At 34.8% G+C, this 21,856-nt stretch overlaps 1 protein-coding gene across 5 annotated transcripts in view; it reads right to left on the bottom strand.

Annotated features, from left to right (window-relative positions):
• The window catches only part of LOC129745268 (protein madd-4), a 797,076-nt gene that overhangs the window by 72,946 nt on the left and 702,274 nt on the right, over positions 1 to 21,856 (bottom strand). For all 5 annotated transcript variants that reach the window (XM_055738232.1, XM_055738235.1, XM_055738233.1 and 2 more), the window contains exons 11-13: positions 2,771 to 2,986; positions 2,255 to 2,716; positions 1,605 to 2,189 (exon numbers count right to left, since the gene is read on the bottom strand). In XM_055738232.1, coding sequence (XP_055594207.1) covers positions 1,605 to 2,189; positions 2,255 to 2,716; positions 2,771 to 2,986 — 1,263 coding nt within the window. The remainder of the gene's footprint in view (positions 1 to 1,604; positions 2,190 to 2,254; positions 2,717 to 2,770; positions 2,987 to 21,856) is intronic.

The following is a 21,856-nucleotide window of genomic DNA, read 5'->3' as shown; positions in this document are numbered from 1 at the left end:
TTTTACCACCTTAGCATATTCTTCTGATCTTCTATCCGTCTTTCATTTCAACTCTTTAACTCTCACCGATAAAGCCGCAAATTAATTTCACAAAAACAAATCCACGGTGATTTCTCTTCTTAAATATTAAATATTAAAATGAGAACTTAATTCTGATCAAATATCAAAAATTAACCTAAAAAATATGGGAAATGTAATAATTCAAATGTAGATCGAAAATAAACGATTAATTTTTAGCTTAGCTTAGCTTGATTGACTACTCACTTTTTTCTTTTATTTTTTTTATTGATGAAAATAAACGATTAATTTTTTTGGAAAAAGCTTTTTATTTGAGGTCTGATTCGAAAGCTGAATAGGCTCCTGCTCAGCTTCGACTCTGGAACTTAAAAACTTCGAAAAGAAACAAAATTTCGAGCTTAGTAGAAGAGTGCTACTGTTGCTTAAATCAGCGTTAAGTAAGCTTTTGAGCTACCGTTTTATGGAGAAGCTAGTTTCCATACTTTTAGTGGCTTGATGGCAACAAATATGAAAACAGTCTATCGAATGGTACAGATATTGAAATTCTGCACGAAATTGAATCTCGAAATCTCCGAAATACATAAAGAGAAAAATTCTTATCTAAGTTTATGGCATTTCGGCAAATTGAAATTCTAGTTAGAGAGCAATTAAGACAGAAAAGAAAATTGATAGGTGGAAAGGTCAAAGCTAGAGCGCTTTGGGTAGAAGAAACGAATAGATGGTGAAAAATGTGAGCAGGGCATTGTGTTATCGACAGCTTTTTACTGCTTGTGTGATTCTTTGCCCAGCAACTGCTGGTTGTTTGTAGCAAGTGACGAAGAAGCCACATTGCTACCCACAACCAGCTCAGATGGGTAGAGCACATGAGAGGGTCGAACACCGGGCCCGGTCGGACGCAACCTCATGTGTTCGACCCATCTGAGCTGGTTGTGGGTAGCAATGTGGCTTCTTCGTCACTTGCTACAAACAACCAGCAGTTGCTGGGCAAAGAATCACACAAGCAGTAAAAAGCTGTCCATAACACAATGCCCTGCTCACATTTTTCACCATCTATTCGTTTCTTCTACCCAAAGCGCTCTAGTTTTGACCTTTCCACCTATCAATTTTCTTTTCTGTCTTAATTGCTCTCTAACTAGAATTTCAATTTGCCGAAATGCCATAAACTTAGATAAGAATATATCCCAGCGGCGATCAAAATAAGATAACAAAGAGAAAAATTTAAAAGATCGTAAGCTTGAATCGAAAATAAACCGGTTTTATCGATTTTTTCAAGGCTAGAGAATCGATCCAAAAATTCGGAAATTAGAGTTCAAAAAATCGATCTCGCATGGATCGAACCAAAATCGACCAATCCTATATGATAAATATTACTGAAATTGAAAGGTATTAATGGAGAAATGTGTGTTCGGAGCTTCAAGAAACCTCAAATCACTTTTGATTGCAAAATAAGCTTTTTAAACTTTTGTTGAGATGTTCCAAACCAGGATTGATTCAGCGACAAAGAACATAGAGAAGCAAAAATTTAGCATACTTGCATTCAGTAGTTCATGTTTATATCTAATTGAATGGCTCATTCCATAACTTACCCCTTCTCATCCGTCCCGCTCTGAGAAGCCACATATGAGTGATCCCTCAGCGCATTCAAATCTCCTCCATCCCGATGCCGTCCACTGTCCTCGCTTTGGTTTTCACTTAGTCCTGGTTTCGGTTTAACAGTCAATTTCAAATCCGCATGACTCAACCCCGCATGACAGGTGTAGATTCCGTTCTCCTTAAAGGTGACATCCAATATCCGTAGCGCTCCCTTCTTCGAAATTTTGATCTTTCGCGACTTGGTCAACGGAGTTTGATCCTTGCTCCACCGAATCTTGGTCCGATTGAATCGTTTAACTGGACATTTGATTTTGATTTGTGTTCCGAAAAATACCGTTGCAGCTCCTCCGATTTTGAGGGTGATTTTGTTCTTCTTCGGATCGTGCTGGATGAAGGTTGAATTGGTACCGGCAATCGGTGGTCTCTGATCTTCCGGGGCGCAGGCTTTCGAGTTACAAGGTTTCTTATCTGGGGGCTTGCTACTTGGACACATCGTTGCTGGTCGTTCAACTTTGTGTTCCTGGGCCATGATCTGTTTGCATTCAACTCGACGTTCCTTGATGCCTCCACCACAAGGTCTGTGGATAAATTTAAGTAAAAAAAAAGTTCATATAAAATTATTTTTAGAACTGTGGAAACTTACTTCGAACATTTGCTCCATTCGGAAACTTCCCACCGCACCGGACAATCAATAATGTTACAATACTGACGATCCGGTTGTGGCTTTGTGGTGCACATGCTGTTGGGAACGATCATGGTATTTTCGCCTCCTCGGGTAACCTCATGAATGCAGGTTACTTCCCGGGTTTGAATTCCAAATCCACAGGACTTCGAACATGGCGTGAACTCGGAATAGTTCCACCGAGGTGGACAGGGAATGTCGTTACAGGTTCGTATCCGAGCTTCCGGTTTCGTTTCCGGTGAACAGAGAAAGGGTGAAACTATTTTGCCGGTATCATCCCGGACACAGTTGATGATCAGCTCCTCAACTCCACCCAAACAGGACGCACTACAGCTGGTGTAGCCTTCCTCCCGCCAGGAGTACGTTTTGCCGGGAACCGCAGCCGCTACCTTTATTCCATCTAAGTTTTGTCGATTACCGTCCCTAGATTAAAAAAAATTAAATCCAATCCTAAATCAAAAGTTTTTCAATTCTTACTTCAAATAAGACTCCTCAAAGTTCGGAGGATAAGAGCACGGTTCCATGACACAGCGTTCGACCTCGTCCAGCGGTTTGTAGGCGTGACACAGACTGTCATTTAGAATGGCCACCCGTTTGGAGAACTCCAGGAATATTTTGCACCTGAAAGGTTTCCGCCGGATGCCCTCGCCGCATGTGACACTGCACGGTGACCATTCGGTGTCCTGGATGAAACTATTGGAATTGAGGAAATAGAAAAGAATAGTATATTATTCAACTAGAATTTTAAAAAAATGGGAAAAAGTTTGGGACTGTTTCCCTATGGGTATTGGGTGAAAAGGCTGAACGAGTAGAAGTCAAATTTTGCTATCTGACAACATCTTGCAATCCAAGACTTTTGCTTAACTTTAAAATGTTGTAAATGACAAAAATCGCAAGAAATTCTCAAACCCGCGAAAGAACTAAACAAGAAGAGGTCGAATCTCGCTACTTGGCGCTATCTGGAAATTCAAACTGCCGGCTCCCACTGAACTTTAAAATTCTGTAAACGGCTTAAAATCACATCAAACCTCCACAATATGGGTATTGGAAGAAAAAGCTGAACTAGAACCCGAATTCCCATTCTGACGCCATATTGAAATCCAACATGGCAGCTTCCGATTAACTTCAAAAAGTTGTAAACGACTAAACATCGCATGAAACTCCCACGGGTATTAGGTTAAACGGCAAAACGAGAAGAAGTCAAAATTCGCTAACTAATGCCACCCAAGATGGTGATTTCCACTGATCGTTTATATGCTTTGAATGTTCGAAAATCTCATTGAAATTTCATGTGATGTTCGGTGATTTACATTTTTAAGATGGTATCCGATAGCCAAATTTTACTTTTTCTAGTTTAGCCTTTTAACCCAAAATCCATATTATGGTATTTCATGCGATTTTCAGTCATTTACAGCATTCAAAGTTCAGCGGAAGTCACCTTCTTGAATTTCAAGATGGCGTCAGATAGTGTAATTTGACTTCTTCATATTTAGCCCTGTTGAAACTCACTCGCGACGAACGACCGACTGTTTACCGCGACGACTATACGGTACTGACCGCAGGGCGAATATAAACAACAACAGAGAGTCTCAAGTGAGAACGTCAATTCGCTATTGTTTCAACAATCGATGAAGAGTGAATTCGTAGTGTTCACTGGAAGTGTTGCCAGTTGAACACTACGGAAACCAATAGAGAAGTGTTGCCAATATGGCAGATAATCCATTTATCAATATCAATCACTATTGTAACCTGACCTTTTAACATCACTTGACGTTAATAAAGATGATTACGATATCAGTTTTCCGATACAAACTTGCGTTCTTTATTTTCGATGTTACAACAAGCCCTTTAAACTTATACCCATATTATGGGATTTTCAATCAATTATCAGTAATATCAGGTTTTGAAAGAAAATATTTGAGGATGCTGTCAAATTTCGATGTACTCGTTTTCGTCGTGTGTTCATTGCGATTCCACCATCCGGGATTTCAAGATGGCGTCAAATTACGAAATTCGACTTCAACTCGTTTAGCCATTTCAAATAATATCCATATTCCGGAGTTTTCCATGCGATTGTCAGTCATTTACAGCATTTGTTTAGCCCTCTTACACAATCAGAATTGTAGTGATGGTTAACGACATATTATATAACGAAAATTTTTTGACGAAAAACGTAGTGAAAAAAAAGAAAATCTAACGCATTTTTGATTTTATAGAAAACAGAAATTATCATCTTTTTCTTTATACAAAGTCTCATTTTTGAATAATTTAAACTTTTTTATCGGTTTGAACTTTTTCACAAATATTTATTCCTACAACAGAATCATAATTTGCTTCCCTTTTTTATTCGAAACGAAAATTTTCGAAGATCTTTCTGTACCGTCAAATGGGGCATCATGCAAAAGCAGGGTTTCAACATCGTGAAGGAGTTTTTTAAAGTTTTTGATTTTCATAAAAAATTTAAAAAATCGAGCAATAGATGTACAATTTTTTACATTTTTCGATGCCGTAAAATTTTTTACCTCGTATGACGGATTGGCTGAACGATATCACCTACAAACTTTATATTGCTTTCATTATCCAATACCAACACTGTTGGTGTATGAATATTTTCGCAGAATCATAAATTTTTTTTACATAAATAAATTTATAATTCAGTTAGCTGACTGGGGCAAAATGCAACAATATGAAAATCAGAACTAAATCACATAAATCGCTTTTCCATATGCTGGGATTTGATTGTTTTGCATTATGCCTTTGTTAACATCAAAATTTCATCCATTCTTTGATTAATTCACATGATTTAAGATAATAGAATATTTTGTTGTATTTTTTACCTCTAAATGTATGCAGCAGATTAACACTTTTACCTTAAAAACATTTTTGATAGAAAAAATGTAAAATTTAATTCGAACAAACCTTAAATTACTGCAATTGGTGCTTTATGCGTTATGACATCACAAATGTATCAAACACTTTAAATTTTCAAACGTTTTCATTTGATTTTTCATTAATTACAGAGTTTGTTGCAACTTACCCCTTTTTTTTTTAGTATAGTGAAAATTGCATGTTTTTGTAAATTTAAAAGTAACTGGTAAAACAAATAATTTTTCTGACTACGTCAGTTTGGTGTCCCATCAACCTTAAAACTTTTTATGTACAATAGGTATCATTATCTGTAAGCATTTAGATTTTAGAAGCCATTGAAGTTCAAAAATGTTGCATGTTGCCCCAGTTGACGGTAGTTTATAAATGGATTTGAACCGTTTTCAAAGAAAACCCCTGTTCTTCACAAATCAATGTCACAACTCGCCATCACTTCAATTTTAAAATTTCAAGGAGCTTAAAGTGAGAAAAATATATTTTTTGTAAATCACCGTCTATTCAGCATTAGAACTTGAATAGATTTAAAATCCTTTTTTCTGTGCACATTTTCTTATAGTTTTTTTTCTACTCAAATTTAGTTCTCGAAGATCTGGTTTTTTTTTTCTACAAACGGAAAAAACTGCTTTCGAATTTGATGTTTCGTATAACATCATTGTATTATATTGTAGTAAGGTTGTCAAAAATACAATGTTTCACAGAGTTTTGAGCAAACTTCTTAAAAATTACAATTTACATTCTTAATTCTACGATTTTTTATAAGATTTCATGGATTTTCTTAATTTAATTTAGATACCACTGGGAAAAGCTTCCTAAAGCTGGTTTATGAAAATCATATGACTTTGGCAAAGTTGATTGCTTATGTCAAGTAAAATTACTTAATTTATCGATTTTAGGCATGATTTTCTTATGAAATTTCTAAAATTTCCTCCCAGATCATCACAAACTTTTTGGATTGAATCGCTGAATGACATATTAGTTTTTGTCGAAAATTCATAATTTTTGTCTAAAACTTTGTCGTGAGAAATCTAAAATCGTTCACCCATTTTTAAAGTTTACCTTTCCCAAGTTCCATCACTTTTCAAGTAATGAATAATTAACTTATTAATGGTCTTCAGTTTTTTTTCAGAACTAGCCTTTTTTCCGGATTCGAGGAAATAATTAAATTTTCAAAGCATATTCTACCACATCTTTTTTTGCTTGAAACTATACTCTTTATACTTGAATCATACTCTTTTTTAAAAACTATACCCTGTATGACGGATTGGTTGGATAATATTACCGACAAACTTTTAACTGGTTTTCTCATGCTATACCAACACTGTTGGTATAAAAATATTTTTAGAACAATCACTCAGTTTTTCACATGAATATTTTTATAATTCCGTCAGGTGTCTGGGGTTAAATGCAACAAAATGCAAATCAAAGAAACACCTTGTAAATCTCGTTTCCATGTGTTGAAATAAGAATGTTTGCATCACGCATTTGTAAACATTGAAATTTCTTTCATCCAAACATTTACTTTTATGATTTCAGCTAATAGAATTTTTCGTAATTTTATATAACCCCTAAATGTATGCAGCATCCTTATTTTCAGAAGAAATGTGAATATTAGTTTTTACAGACCAAAAAAAAATTACTGCAATTGGTGTTTTCAAACGTAAAGGCAACCACACAATACCGCGTCGGACGTCGCGTCGCGTCAGCTGTCAACGCCGTCGATCAGAACTAAAACGCTGACGCGACGCAGTCTACAATTTTTGCACCACAATATAGCGTCCACTGACAGGGAAATACTGATTAAACTCAGCAAACTCCAACACAAAATGTTTCATTAATTATTATTTTTATTTTTGAAAAACGGGAACTTACAAATCACGCTAATATTTATAATAAATGCTTTATGATTTCATCATTAAGTCAAATATATTATAATGTTAAACATAAATTTTAATGACGTTTCTAACCAATTTGTATCATCGAAAAAATAAAATGTCGATGATATGATTTATGAATCTGTTTGTGTCAATCTTTGACGAAAAATATCAAAAACAAATAGTTCAATCCCTGCTGACGCGCTTAAATTTCGATTTATTTCAAAACCAAAACGTCGACGCTGGAAAACGCTGCCGTTTAGAACAAGTTTTGCGTTTTAGTACAATGCCTTCACTGACGCGACGCACCATTGTGGTGACTCAAACGGAAAACGGCATCCTCAAAATTAAATGTCAACGCGACGCGACGATGGACGGGCTATTGTGCGGCCGCCTTAATTGGCTTTAAGGCATCGCAAATATATTAAAAACTATACATTTCCTTACGTATTCATATGATTTTTAATTAAAAACAAAGTTTGTTGCAAGTTACCCCAATTTCTGAGGAGGGTGAAAATCGCATGTTTTTAGAAAATTAAAAATAACTAAAGAAACCAATATTTTTTCTAACTACGCCAATTTGATGTCCCATCATCCTTGAAACTTTTGATGCATAAGGGGTAGGATAAACAGTGAACATAATTTTTTAAGAAGCCATTGAAGTTGAAAATAGTTGCATGTTGCCCCAGTTGACGGTATTTATAATTTATTTAAATTTTGATTGTACCGTCAACTGGGGCAACATGCAACATTTTTCAACTTCAATGGCTTCTAAAAAACTTATGTTCATAGTTAATCCTACCCCTTATGTAGCAAAAGTTTTAAAGATGATGGGACATCAAATTGGCGTAGTTAGAAAAATTATAGGTTTCTTTAGTTATTTTTAATTTTCTAAAAACATGCGATTTTCACCCTCTTTAGAAAATGGGGTAACTTGCAACAAACTTTGTTTTTAATGAAAAATCTTATGAACACGTACGAAAATTTATAGTTTTGAATATATTGGCGATGCCTTAAAGACCATTACGCATAACATCACCAATTGCAGTAGTTTTTGGGTCTGTAAAAACAAATTTTCACATTTTTTTTCTGAAAATTAGGATGCTGCATACATTTAGGGGTTAAATAATACTACGAAAAATTCTAAAAGCTGAAATCATAAAAATAAATGTTTGGATGAATGAAATATCAATGTTTACAAACGCGTGATGCAAAACATTCATATTCCAACACATGGAAACGAGATTTACCAGGTATTTCTTTGATTTGCATTTTGTTGCATTTAACCCCAGACACCTAACTGAATTCTAAAAATATTTGTTTGAAAAAATTGGGTGATTGTTCGAAAAATATTTTTACACCAACAATGTATAACATGAGAAAACCAGTCAAAACTTTGTAGGTAATTTTATCAATCAATACTGATGTTATGAAATCGCTTGGTACATCTTTGTACCTGAAAATGATCACATTTTCATATGTGATGAAAGAAATTAGAGAAACATGAACTATCAAAGAACGAAAGAACATAAGCCGTAAATATCATGAAAATTTCGAAAAAGATACAACGGCTCACCGACAGGACTCGAACCTGCAATCTCCGCTTCGGTACAACGGCGCGTTAGCCAATTCCACCACGGTGAACGTGATGGAACCGGCGAACACGAGCAATCGAGCTCTGCCGATCAACTGCTGGACCTTCTATCGAAACACCATGTATATCCCGCATGTGATCTTTCCCTCTATTGATCTCTCTTGTTTCTCTAACCCCACCCATCGACTCGGGATTTTAGCCGAGCGAGCACATGGTCGATTGCTTCGGGTTTTGCCGCAACTTACGGTCAGATGAAGAAGCAATCAGTGCCGCTCAAGGTTCCGAGCAGACCAGTTACACAGGGAGGTGTTGCTCTGTTGAAATCAATACTGATGTTATGAAATCGCTTGGTACATCTTTGTACCTGAAAATGATCACATTTTCATATGTGATGAAAGAAATTAGAGAAACATCAGCTTCTTCATCTGACCGTAAGTTGCGGCAAAACCCGAAGCAATCGACCATGTGCTCGCTCGGCTAAAATCCCGAGTCGATGGGTGGGGTTAGAGAAACAAGAGAGATCAATAGAGGGAAAGATCACATGCGGGATATACATGGTGTTTCGATAGAAGGTCCAGCAGTTGATCGGCAGAGCTCGATTGCTCGTGTTCGCCGGTTCCATCACGTTCACCGTGGTGGAATTGGCTAACGCGCCGTTGTACCGAAGCGGAGATTGCAGGTTCGAGTCCTGTCGGTGAGCCGTTGTATCTTTTTCGAAATTTTCATGATATTTACGGCTTATGTTCTTTCGTTCTTTGATAGTTCATGTTTCTCTAATTTCTTTCATCACATATGAAAATTTTATCAAGCCGATCCGTCATACTGGGTAAAGTTTTTTTCGGCATCAAAAAATGTTAAAATTTGTACATTTATTGCTCGATTTTTCAAATTTCACATAAAAATAAAAAACTTAAGAAAATTAGCTTAAGATGCGAGAAATTATGTCATCATCATTTCATTATCATTAAAAGATAAATCTGTTACAATACATTAAATTAAAAATTGATTCAATGTAGTGTTATATAAATGTTGCATCGAACCCCGCTGTTGCATGATGCCCCGTTTGACGGTATTCTTCTTCTGAATTGATCGTTATGATTGCTGATTACGAAATTACTAATATTTATCCAAAAACTAATATTTATCAAACAATTGTCTGAAGAAAAGAGCAAAAATAATTAATTATCTTTAAATTATAAAAAATAGCGCCTTTAAGTATGCAATGATATTAGCGTTGAGACAAAGTTATAGAATTTTCTTCTTATGTCTGCTATAAATTGTGAAATCAGAACAAACATGACCAAAATAGTAAATTAACATTCTATCTTGGGGTTTTGTTTGATTTTTATGCAAGGATTAGGGCTTCCTGAATAAAAGATCAAGTCTCCTTCAATAGGGGATCAAGTCTCCCCTAACTTCAGAAAAATCGCATTTTTTTTTACTCCCACGAAAATGCTTCTAGTTCATCAACGGGTTCAAGTATCGATCTACTTTTTGGAGCATAGAAACTTGAAGTTACAAGCTGTCAGAAAATGTCAAAGACGGCGAGTTGCTAATTTTTTCCAGAAAGATATGGTGAAAATAAGAAAAGGGGATCAAGTATCCCCACTCTTCCCTACATATTTCGTGTTAGCGGTAACACGAAAAATATACAGAAAAACCTCGCTTATCCAAGTTCCGGTTATCCGAGCTTCCGCGTTTTGCAAACCACCATTTTCATACAAAATTCATGAAAAAATGTGCTTTAAAGCTATTGAATCAGTGTTTTTTGCATGTTCAAAGTCAAAACTTGTGAGAAACGTCGTTAAAAAGAAAAATAAAATCCATGCAAAAATTGAACTCTGCATCTGGTTGATATGCAATACTAAAAAGAGCAAAAGGATAGGGCTTGTCAATGCATTTCGATTAATCCGAGGTTTCACTTATCCGAGGTGGTCCCTCGCCCGACTACCTCGGGTAAGCGAGGTTCTACTGTACATCCTTTTCAATAACAACTGGGCGCAAAACTCGATAAATATATGGACCTAGTGTCAACCTGATGGCTGGAATAACACGGGAGCTCAGAAAACTGAAGTTCCGATAAGCGGGGTTCTACTGTTTTATGTATCTCATGACTTTTTGAATAAATGATCTCGAAGTTCTCATTTTGGTGTTGCTGGATATGGTAACCCTTGTTAAGCCCAATACCCAATCTTCAGAGATTCATAGCATTTTTAAAGGGCTTGAGATATTCGATCCCAAGAGTAAACATCGAACACAGTTGTACCGGATAAGTTTTTCAATAACGATTCGCCAACTGCAACGTTGATAAAGTCGCAAATGCCATAAAGATGGAAAAACGACTATAATCTAAACAAAAAAATAGCATTTTTAAAGTAAATCGGAAGCCACAATCTTGGATTTCAGGAAAGCGTCGGATTGCGAAATTTGACTTCTACTCGTTGAGTCTTTTAAAGTGATACCCATCACGGAGAAAAAAGACCTCAGTTGTTCTAATAATTTCAGCTGGTTAAACCAATCATCAGAGCGTAATTGATTTTTTTCGCATCCAACTATAAATATAATAGACTGAACTACAAACTGGTGATTGACTTGACGCAATCAAAAATGAATATAATGGATTTAACTGTAATGGTATAATTGATTCAACTGTAAATATGATAGATTTAACTACAATTGTATGCTTGATCTAAGGTATTCAACTATGAATATATTTGATTGAACTACAAACTGCTGATTGGCCTTACACAATAAACTATGAATACCTATTAAAGAATCAATTGATATGGTATAATTCAATCCATTGTTAATATGATACTCTCAACTACAATTTTATGATTGATTTTATGTATTCAACCATAAATATTTAAGATTCAACTATACATTCCTGGTTGACACCCCATATTTAACTATAAATCTGTTAGATTCAATTGTAATGGCATAATTGATTGAACTGTTAATATGATAGTTTCAACTACAATTGTTTGTTTTTTTTTCTTTTTTTGAGGGGTTTTCAGCCGCAAGCTGGTTCGCCTTTGAGTTGAATGATTGATTTGAGGTATTCAACATGAAATATAATAGATTCAACTATACATTTCTGGTTGACCTGTTACATTTAACTATAAAAATGATATATTCAACTGCAGTGGTACAATTGATTCAACCGTTAACATGACGGATTCAACTACAAACGTATGTCAATGTCTTGCTGATGCCGAGAATCGAATCCAATAGGCCTGGCAATCTCAAACTAGACTTACGCCAGCCTATCTGAACTTTAGGTTAGGAAATAACGATTTCTTGTTTAAACATTGAACATTTTTGATATGTATGTATGTAGAGCTTTTACAACTTAATTTTTTTTTAAATGATAACTCCAATAAAATTATGGGTTTCAAGTTAAACGTTTGTCATGGTTCAACTTTTAAGCATCTTGTGAATATTTAAAAAAAAGGTTGGCGCAACATTTCATTGAGTAGCTCAAATTTCAGAATTTAATGCATGAAAAATGGTCAACAAATTCAAACTTACTCAACAAGAGTAATTTTAGAAATTCGATCGAGTTATTTGAGCTTTAAGGATCGACTTTCTTTCAACTTCGGGCCTTCAAGTGTTAATGTTCAAACCTTCATTTTGTTCATTTGTTTAATGTATGTTTTGCGTATCAAAGCTTTGAATTTGAGTCCCGAAAAACTTGATTCCTTATTTTATCCGTGAATATGTCAGAGCAAGACAGTAAAATTTTATTCTTTATTTGAGGTTTTAATAAGGTCGGAACAAATTTCAAGTCTTTCTTTTGTCACTTGGAGTTGAAACAACATGAAGGGGGCGAAAATAAAAATCAATCCAAAAAACCTATAGATAAATTGGAATAAATTGAACAAAACCTTGCAAAAAGTTGCATATAGCGTTAGTTGCCCTACTTTGGACCCATTAAGCGAAGGTTTTTAAATAATCAAGGTTTTCTCACGAAAGGACGGGAAATTTATATCCTTTAGGAAGTTCATTTATAAGTCATGTTCTTATCTGCAAATTTCAATGAAAATTTTCAACATGGGTTCCGCCATTATTGAGAGATTTGCAAAGATATTAATGATTTAAATTTCCAACTTTGAACCTACTGTTCCTATTTTGGTACTGGACCGGTTCCTTTCATTGGACCTAGAACTAAAACTCCTATAAAAAGTTTTATTTTTCGAAAATAATTAAACAAATTTATTGTAAATGTAAACTTAAATCAATTACTAACATAAAATAGTATTTCAGCTTTTTAATATTTAAAAAACTAAAATTTCTGTTATAAATATCACAAACACTTTTATTCCTCGTCAGCTCTATCAGCAAAACGATAGCTGAAACTTGATTGTGTTTACTTACTCATAGTTTATTTGCGTAAATCTGGCAAAAATGTTGGAAATATTCAATATTGGTTCTGAATTATGCCCCAATTAAAAATTCGCAACATTGTTTATTTGTTGGTTTTGATACAAAGATTTGGTGATGTCAGGTCTAAACATAGAACATCAAAGTCGAAAGTTTCCTATATTTGGACCCTTTGAAAATTTTCCGAGTTTTCCATTGATTTTCATGAATTTTTGGATAAATGGGTAGTATGGTTCATATTCTTCACAGTGAAAGTAATTTCCCTTTAAACTTTGGCTTGGCCATCACTTCCATCTGTACCGTTGAGCCGTCAACACGTACGCCGGAGCATCGTATCGTTGCTGTGTACCTGCAGGAACATTTTACATTATTTATTTTTTCCTTACCTGTATTTCAATCAGCACTTTTCAGTGCTAAAATTATTTTCATTTTCTTTTATTCATATTTTCTCTTTTCTTTCCAGCATGGGGAAGTCTTCGGCCGGCTCAAGGGCCGGAAGAAAACGGATTGCTGAACCTAATCCAGGGCCATCTGCCAAAAAAGTTGAAATTTCCAATTCATTCGATGTCCTTCATAACATCGGTGATGAGGAAATATTCATATTTAATTCTGATAAGAGTACTAAGAAACCTTCTTCTTCTTATACTCTTAAAAACGAAAAGATTCCACCAATAACGGTCACGATTCCTGACTTCAATGCCTTTCGAAAAGAAATCGTCACTTCCGTCAAGGATGTGAAGATTTCTTTTCAGATCGGTCGAAGGGGAACTGCTCGTATATTGGCGGAATCTTTTAATGATTTTCAAAAGGTTTTAAATTATTTGAATAATAAAAAACACCAATTTTTTACGTACGACGCTAGAAGTGATCGTCCATTTAAAGTTGTACTTCGTGGTCTCACCGGCGATCAGACACCGGATGAGATCACAAATGAATTAAATTCTTTGTTAGGTTTTTCTCCAATTCAAGTAATTCAAATGAGGAAAAGAACCAACACGAATAATACCAGTAGTGTTGGTTTTGCTCCTGAGCTTTATTTGATCCACTTTAAAAAGGATCAGGTTAATAATTTGCAAATTCTTGAAAAGGCTCGTCTTATGTTTCATTGTCGAGTCAAATTCGAACCTTTTCGTAAATCTTCTACCATTTTTTTACAAATCATTACGCAATGTCGTCGTTGTCAAGCTTTTTGTCATGGCACTAAAAATTGTAGAATGAATGCCAGATGCATGTTTTGCGGCTCATTCGATCATGAAAAATCTAAATGCCTTTTTGGTGGTGATAAGCCAAAAACAGAATTTTTTAAGTGTGCGAATTGCGCAGGTAATCACTCCTCGAATTCGCTAGATTGTCCCATCAGGGCAAAAATTATTGCTTCTAGGAAAAATCCCAAAGTTTCCAGAAAAGTTTCTTCTCCTCCTTCCTCTTTTTCGTCTTCACACGTCGGGCCGGCAAACAACCTGCCTGTTCGCATTCAGCCTCGGTCTACATTGGAATCACGGCTGGGTAATACCCGAAGTGATTTTAATGTTACCTGTGCTGAATCTGCGCCCCAGACTCGTTGTTTATCGTTCTCAGAGGTGGTTGAAAATGGGTTTCCCTCTTCAGGTTTAACTAATAAAAATGGGAAAAAACCAAGTCTCAACGTTCATGCGAAGGCTTGGGAAAATCCCCGAAATTCAAATACTTGTTCTTCTCCTTCATTTTCTGATCCTAACAATTTTGTTGATTTGGGTGAGATTACTGAGGAAAAATTAAAATTTTTGCATCAAAATTTAATGGAAATGATGCAACTTATGTTGAAAGCAAATTCAATGTTTGAAGCTTTCCAAACTTCTTTTAATTATGCTAACAAAATTATTATGACTTTACGATTCCCTCATGGATCCAAATAGATGTTTAAATATTATGAATTGGAATGCTAGATCTTTGCTGGCTAACCAAGATGAATTCTTTTTATTTTTGAAAACTCAAAACATACATATTGCTGCCATCACTGAAACTTTTTTAAAGCCAGACAATAACTTGAAAAGCAATGCTTTCTTTAAAATTTTACGAAATGATCGACTTGATCGACAAGGTGGGGGTGTAGCTATTGTCATCAATAGTCGTCTCAAATTTAGACTTCTTCCTTCTTTCAATACAAAAGTCTTAGAAACAATTGGAAGTGAATTAGAAACTTCTATGGGTAAAATTATATTAGTTGCCGCATATTTGCCTTTTCAATGCAGCGGTGAACAGAAAAATTTTTTGAAGGGAGATTTACAAAAACTCACCAGAAATAAATCTATTTTTTTATTATTGGTGACTTTAATGCAAAACACCGATCTTGGAATAATATTTCATCAAATTCAAATGGGAATATTTTATTTAATGACTGCTCTGCAGGTTATTACACTGTTGAATATCCTTATGGGCATACTTGTTTCTCTTCAATTAGAAATCCTTCCACAATTGATTTGGTTCTAACGGATTTAGGCGAGCATTGTAGTCAATTAGTTACTCATGCGGACCTCGATTCAGACCACCTTCCAGTAACTTTTTCTTTATCCCAAAGTCCCATTGAAAACCCTTTAAAATCAACTTTTAACTTTCAAAAAGCTGACTGGGAGCGATAACGTTCCACTTAATTCCACCAACGTTCCACTTAATTCAATAGAAGATATTGATTTGGCTATAGAAAATTTGACAACTTCAATAGTCAATGCTAAAGCCGCTTCAGTACCCAAAGTTAAACATAAATTTAATCAACCTTTAATTGATGATGATTTTCAGTTTTTGATACGACTGAAAATCATTCGTCGACGCCAATATCAGCGTACTATGGATCCTTATTTGAAATTTATTTATTGCGACCTTCAAAAAGAGATCAACCGTCGTTTAAATTTCATTCGTACACCCAAAATTCAGCCTCTGTGCCAATGGCGTGTAGTCAATTTCATAGCATCATTGGTACAAGAAGATAACGCGAGCGGCACTGATTCGATTTGCGCCCACCGGCATTAACCTCCCAGCGCAACCGAATTGCGTATGTCTGAATGAAACAAAATAAAAACGTTTTCGCGTCCCTCCCCATCGCATCACAAGCCGAAGAAGGATGGAAATAAATACCGGCCAACACCAGGCAGCCAGCGAACCGAGCACTGTGCGTGTGAATGTAGCAAAAGCAACAACAAAAACATTCCTTCAATTCACCGGCAAACAACACCAGCCAAGCTGCCCGGCTTTAGCAGCTGTGTATATGTAGCGTGTGTATGTAATAGCAGGCAGTAAGCAAAGCACAGTTCTCATTCAATGGGTTTCCCGTTCCTTCACTCCCGTTCCCTTTCCCGTTTCCATCTTAAAGCAAAGGAATGCATTGAAAGGAGGTCAAACGCCGGGAAGCCGCTGTTGTACGTTTTATGTGATTGATCGGTAACAGAAAGCCTATGACAAATATACCTCGTACCAGTGAATAGTACACTGGTTAGAATGTCGGACTGGCAAGACGATATAATTGGAGATGTGAGTTCGATTCTCACTACAGCGCTGTGGTTTTAATTTTTATTTTCTTGTTTCTGGGATGAATTATCCAATAGGAAGGAAATCCCATAAAATGTTTTTCTTGTTTCGCTTGAATGTAGTGGTCATCATTTTGGTTGGGAGCCGAGTCCTTATGCCAGTTACGGTTTTTCAAACATACCGTCTCCGGCACAGTGCACATTTCAGAGCATTATCGGCACAGAGATTTGCTAAAAAGGCATTGGATTTTTGCAACCTCTTCTATGGGTGTAATGAAAATTTTGCCAAAGCAGTAGAGGACATAAAACCCTACTCAAAGCCGTTTTGGAAATTAACAAAAATTTTGAAAAAGCCCCAGAAGCCAATTCCTACTTTGAAAGACGGAGATAAACTTCTTTTAACTAATGCAGAAAAAGCTCAAAAATTGGCCCAGCAATTTGAGTCTGCTCATGATTTTAATTTAAACGTTGTTAGTCCAATTGATGCTCAAATTTCCCTTGAATTTGATGATATTCTTTCTAAACAAAATGTATTTGAAAGTTCTTGTGAGACAAATATTGATGAACTTAAATTGATTCTCAAAAAATTTAAAAATATGAAAGCCCCGGGGGAAGATGGGATTTTCTATATTCTTATAAAAAAGTTGCCTGAAAGCACTTTAAATTTTTTAGTTCAAATCTTCAATAAATGTTTTCAGTTGGCTTATTTTCCCAATAAATGGAAAAATGCCAAAGTAACTCCAATTTTAAAACCTGGAAAAAGTGCTTCAGAGCCTTCAAGTTATCGACCAATTAGTTTGCTCCCTTCTTTAAGTAAACTATTTGAGAGAGTTATTTTGAATAGAATGATGGTTCACATTAATCAGAATTCTATTTTCCCTGATGAACAATTTGGTTTTCGTCATGGGCATTCTACTACACATCAACTTTTGAGTGTAACTAATATGATTAACGCTAGCAAATCTGAAGGTTATTCAACTGGTGTTGCTCTTCTTAATATTGAAAAAGCTTTTGACAGTGTTTGGCACAAGGGTTTAGTAGCTAAATTAGCTCGATTTGATTTTCCTGTATATCTCACCAAAATTATTCAAAATTATTTGACTAGCCGAACCTTACAAGTAAGCTATCAAAATTCGTGCTCTGAAAGGACACCCATTAGAGCTGGTGTCCCTCAGGGTAGTATACTTGGGCCAATTTTATACAATATTTTTACTTCTGATCTTCCTGATGTACCAGAAGGAAAGGGTAGAAGATTATTTGCTGATGATACTTTGCTTTCAGCCAAAGGTCGAAATTTACGGGTGGTACGCAGTAGATTGCAACAAAATTTAAATTCTTTTTTGAATTACTTGAAAATGTGGAAAATTTCTCCTAACGCTTCCAAAACTCAACTTATTTTATTTCCCCATAAGCCAAGAGCAAATTTTTTAAAACCTAATGAAAATCATTCCATAACTTTCAATGGGGTTTCCTTAGAATGGTCTGATCACGTGAAGTACTTGGGACTTACACTTGATCGGAATCTTACTTTTGAAAATCACATTGAAGATATTCAATCTAAATGTAATAAATACACTAAATCTCTTTATTCTCTCATCAACAGGAAATCCAAGTTGTGTCTGCGAAATAAGATGCTTATTTATAAGCAAGTCTTCCGACCAGCGATAATGTATGCAGTTCCGATTTGGTCTAGCTGCTGCGCGACGAGGAAGAAAGCCATCCAGAGGATTCAGAACAAGGTTCTGAAAATGATTTTGCGGCTTCCACCTTGGCACAGCACCGAAGATCTTCATCGGATTGCAGGCATTGAATCGATCGAAGAGATGGCCAACAAAATCATCTCCAACTTCAGAGGCAAATCGATGCAGTCTTCCATCGCAGAGATTCGTTCTCTTTACAATTAAGTTAGTTTTTAGAATATAGTTTAGGCTTAAGTTTATATATAAATATTTTTTTTCTATACAGGATATTCTCCTATAAATCAAATAATTTATTGCTCTAGCAAATTTAAATCAAATAAATAATGTTTAATATCTACTTCATTAAAGAGTTGAACTGATCATAATTGATCTGAACACTTAATATACTGTAATAATATAACTTGAATGTAATGATAAAAAGGCTAATAAAGACTTATTTAAAAAAAAAAAGGATTAATAAAGAGGAGAGTTGTGAAACGAACTAAAACGCGATCGTTTACTTCGATGACCGCTCCGCTACATGTTTTTTTTTTAATTTTTGCGTTTTTTCTGCTTATTTGCAAGCTGTGTAACCGTAGGATGGAAAAAAAAATCTCAAAAAACTGCTTTGCATTGCCAGAGAATTTATTGATTTATATAACCTTTGCAAAAACATTTCATGCTATAATTAACAGCTCTAGCAATCAAAATCCGCAATTTTTATATACTTTTCAATGGATTCAGATTTTTTATTTTAAAATGGTTATAACATTTTTCTTGAAATTCTTAGCTGCTTGTCATGTTTGCAAAAAACGAAGCTTAAGAATGGTGAAAACCAAAAATAAAGACCGACTTCATTTCAAGCTTATTTGAATTTTCTGGATGATTGAATGTGCAAAAATTTCTTCTTCCATACAAATTTCCATACAAAATTAAAACGCGTTGCGCTAACTCAAGAATCAACCAAATCATCTCAAATTTTACACTGATGCTTGGTGACCCAAAATGCATCAAAAAAACATATGGGAGCAAAAAGTCATTTTTTGCAGATGTCTAATGTGTAATCTAGCCTGAGCGTGTTCTGTTTCGACATCTTGATCGAGAACTGTCACCTTGTTTTATTACGATTTCAAAATTAAGCGCTGCGTGCCTTTATAAAACATGCGAAAAAAGCTTGCAACAAACTTTTCAGGTTGTGGTTTGTTATGAGCATTTATATTTCTTTCAAATTTGAAGTTTAAGTTGTTTAAACAACTTAAACAGCAGGGGAGAATAGAGAAACTTAATCCCTTTTACTTATTTTCATCATATCTTTAATGAAAAATTCTGCAGTGGGCCGTCTTTTGCATTTTTAACACATGCTCCTTGTTTTAAGCTCAAAATTAAGTAGTTTTGATTCAAAACAGCATTTCAGTTGCACCCCTCAACTTTGAGTTAGACTGGGCAAACGCAAAAACTAAGTTCTGACTGGCATACTCAAACCTAAGCTCGAAAGTGAGTTCCATTTTTTGAACTTTCTTTATGCCTTTATTCGTAGCTACTTAAAATGCAGTTCGGCAGCCGAACTCGCTCAGTGCTTTCCGTTCAACATACGCGAGGAGAGTTCAAATTTTAGTTCATTAGATCGATCTCAGTTTTGCTCCTTCGCCGAAGGAAAAATGGGATTAGTTCAAGTTCGCAGTTCGAACTCCGTTTTGAACCATCGCAAGGAGGAAAATGGGAACTCAAGTTTAGTTCATACAATCGAACTATGATTTGACCACGGTCAAAACAGCACTTCAGTGGCAGCCCTCAGCTTTGAGTTTGACTGGGCAATAGTAAAACTAAGTTCTGACAAGCATACTCAAAACTAAGTTCAAAAGCGAGTTCCATTTTTTAATCAGCGCATGGCAAAAATCATGCATAATCTTAAGATAAAAGTAACTTTGGCTTTTTTGGCCATATTTATTTTCTTTTCAGAGTTTATGAGTGCCAGACAAAAATAATTCAAAATGTTTGTCTTCAAGCTTAGAGTTATTGCATACTTAAAGGCGCAATTTTTCAATTCTAATTCTAATCATAGTTTGTTTTTTTAGAGAGGATTTCAACCGACATGGTCATTCTTCGTCATTCGCGCAATTTTCAAATTTTCAGATAAAAGCACTTTTTGAGTCCTTTTTATCAAGAATCAATTGGATAAATATAGGTCATTCGATAAATATTAAATTTCGTGCTTTGCAATAATCAATACCATTTAACTTGAAAAATATACCTTTTTGGACTTAAGGGATCTAGTGGACCCATAACATACATTTTAAAAAACTTTTTCATGAAAAAATGAGAATTTTCGATTTCTTTGAAAATATTGAAGTTCATATCAAACTCTAGAGATTGACATATTGGAATAAATATTTTTTGAATTTTTTTTTCGTATGGAAAACATTTCAAAGTGATGAAAAAAAAAATCTTTAAGTCACATTGTGTAAGATTTTTCAAGAAAAGTGCAATAGCTTAAAAAAAATATGATTTTTTCTAAAGTAACGAATTTGTTGTTTTGTTCTATTTGACAATTTTTTCTAAAACATTTGATCCATCTAAGACATTTCAGTTTCGAAATATCGCTGAAGAATCAAGTCTCCCCAGGGATCAAGTATCCATATTCTCCCCTATATTTTGTAAAAGCTTTGAAAGCATTCTCAGAACCACTCTCGAACAAATGGTTGAATCAAGAATCAAAGCATTTTTATGACAATTATATAACAGTTATAAAACAAGCTGCACTAAAAAAAAGCCATAATAAAACCATAATAAAACTTTCTAATGCTAGTTGGCTTATTCTGTATTCCTTGGGTGATAGAAAAATCAAACTTATACAAGTTGAACAGTGCAAATGCAGTATTTATTCATACAGTACAAAGTTAATCAAAAAATTTGATCAACTCAATTAAACTTGATAAAATTGAGAAGGTTTTTCATTCACGAACATTGTACTATAGTCTAGGGAATGGAAATTCCAAAATCATGAGTTATCATTTATTGATTTTTGATCTTATTGAAAGGTGGCTTAAAAAGTTAAATTTTTCTTATCACTTTGCATGGCCAAAGCCAAGTATAATTCTTCAATTTTGAAGTTAATTGAGACCCTCAGGATCAGAGGGGTGCAAGTGCCAAAATCATCAATTTTGAGTTCTAACAATTTTCATGTTTCAATGTACATCTGGTGCAAAACTCAAATTTTTTATAATTTTTTCGAACACTTTTTTGATTGAACTAAAACTGATTGAATTAAAAAAATATATATATAAAAAACCGTGCATCTTTACAACTTTGAAGCACGTTTTCTCGAAACTATCATTAAGGCATTTGCACCCCTCTGATCCCAAGCGCCTCAATTATTGATATGATGCTTTCATAACCATAGGGACACAAATTTCAAAATTAGAAAACAAGAAAAATGGTCAACAAATTCAAACTAACTTAACCAAAGTGAATTCTAAATTCTACCGTGAAAATTGTAAGTTACAGCTGTTTGAGCTTAAAGGATCGACTTTTTTCGATCTCGGGGGCCTTTAAGTTTTAATGTTCCATCCAGGAATAAGAGTTTTGCATCCCAAATGAGTATTGTATGCAACACAATTGCATACAATACACATTTAACAGAACTGAAAAAT

Source organism: Uranotaenia lowii, chromosome 2 (genome assembly GCF_029784155.1).
Source record: "Uranotaenia lowii strain MFRU-FL chromosome 2, ASM2978415v1, whole genome shotgun sequence".
NCBI classification, from domain to species: Eukaryota; Metazoa; Arthropoda; class Insecta; order Diptera; family Culicidae; genus Uranotaenia; species Uranotaenia lowii.
Note: the sequence above shows the minus strand (reverse complement) of the source record. Positions and strands in the feature narration are given on the sequence as shown.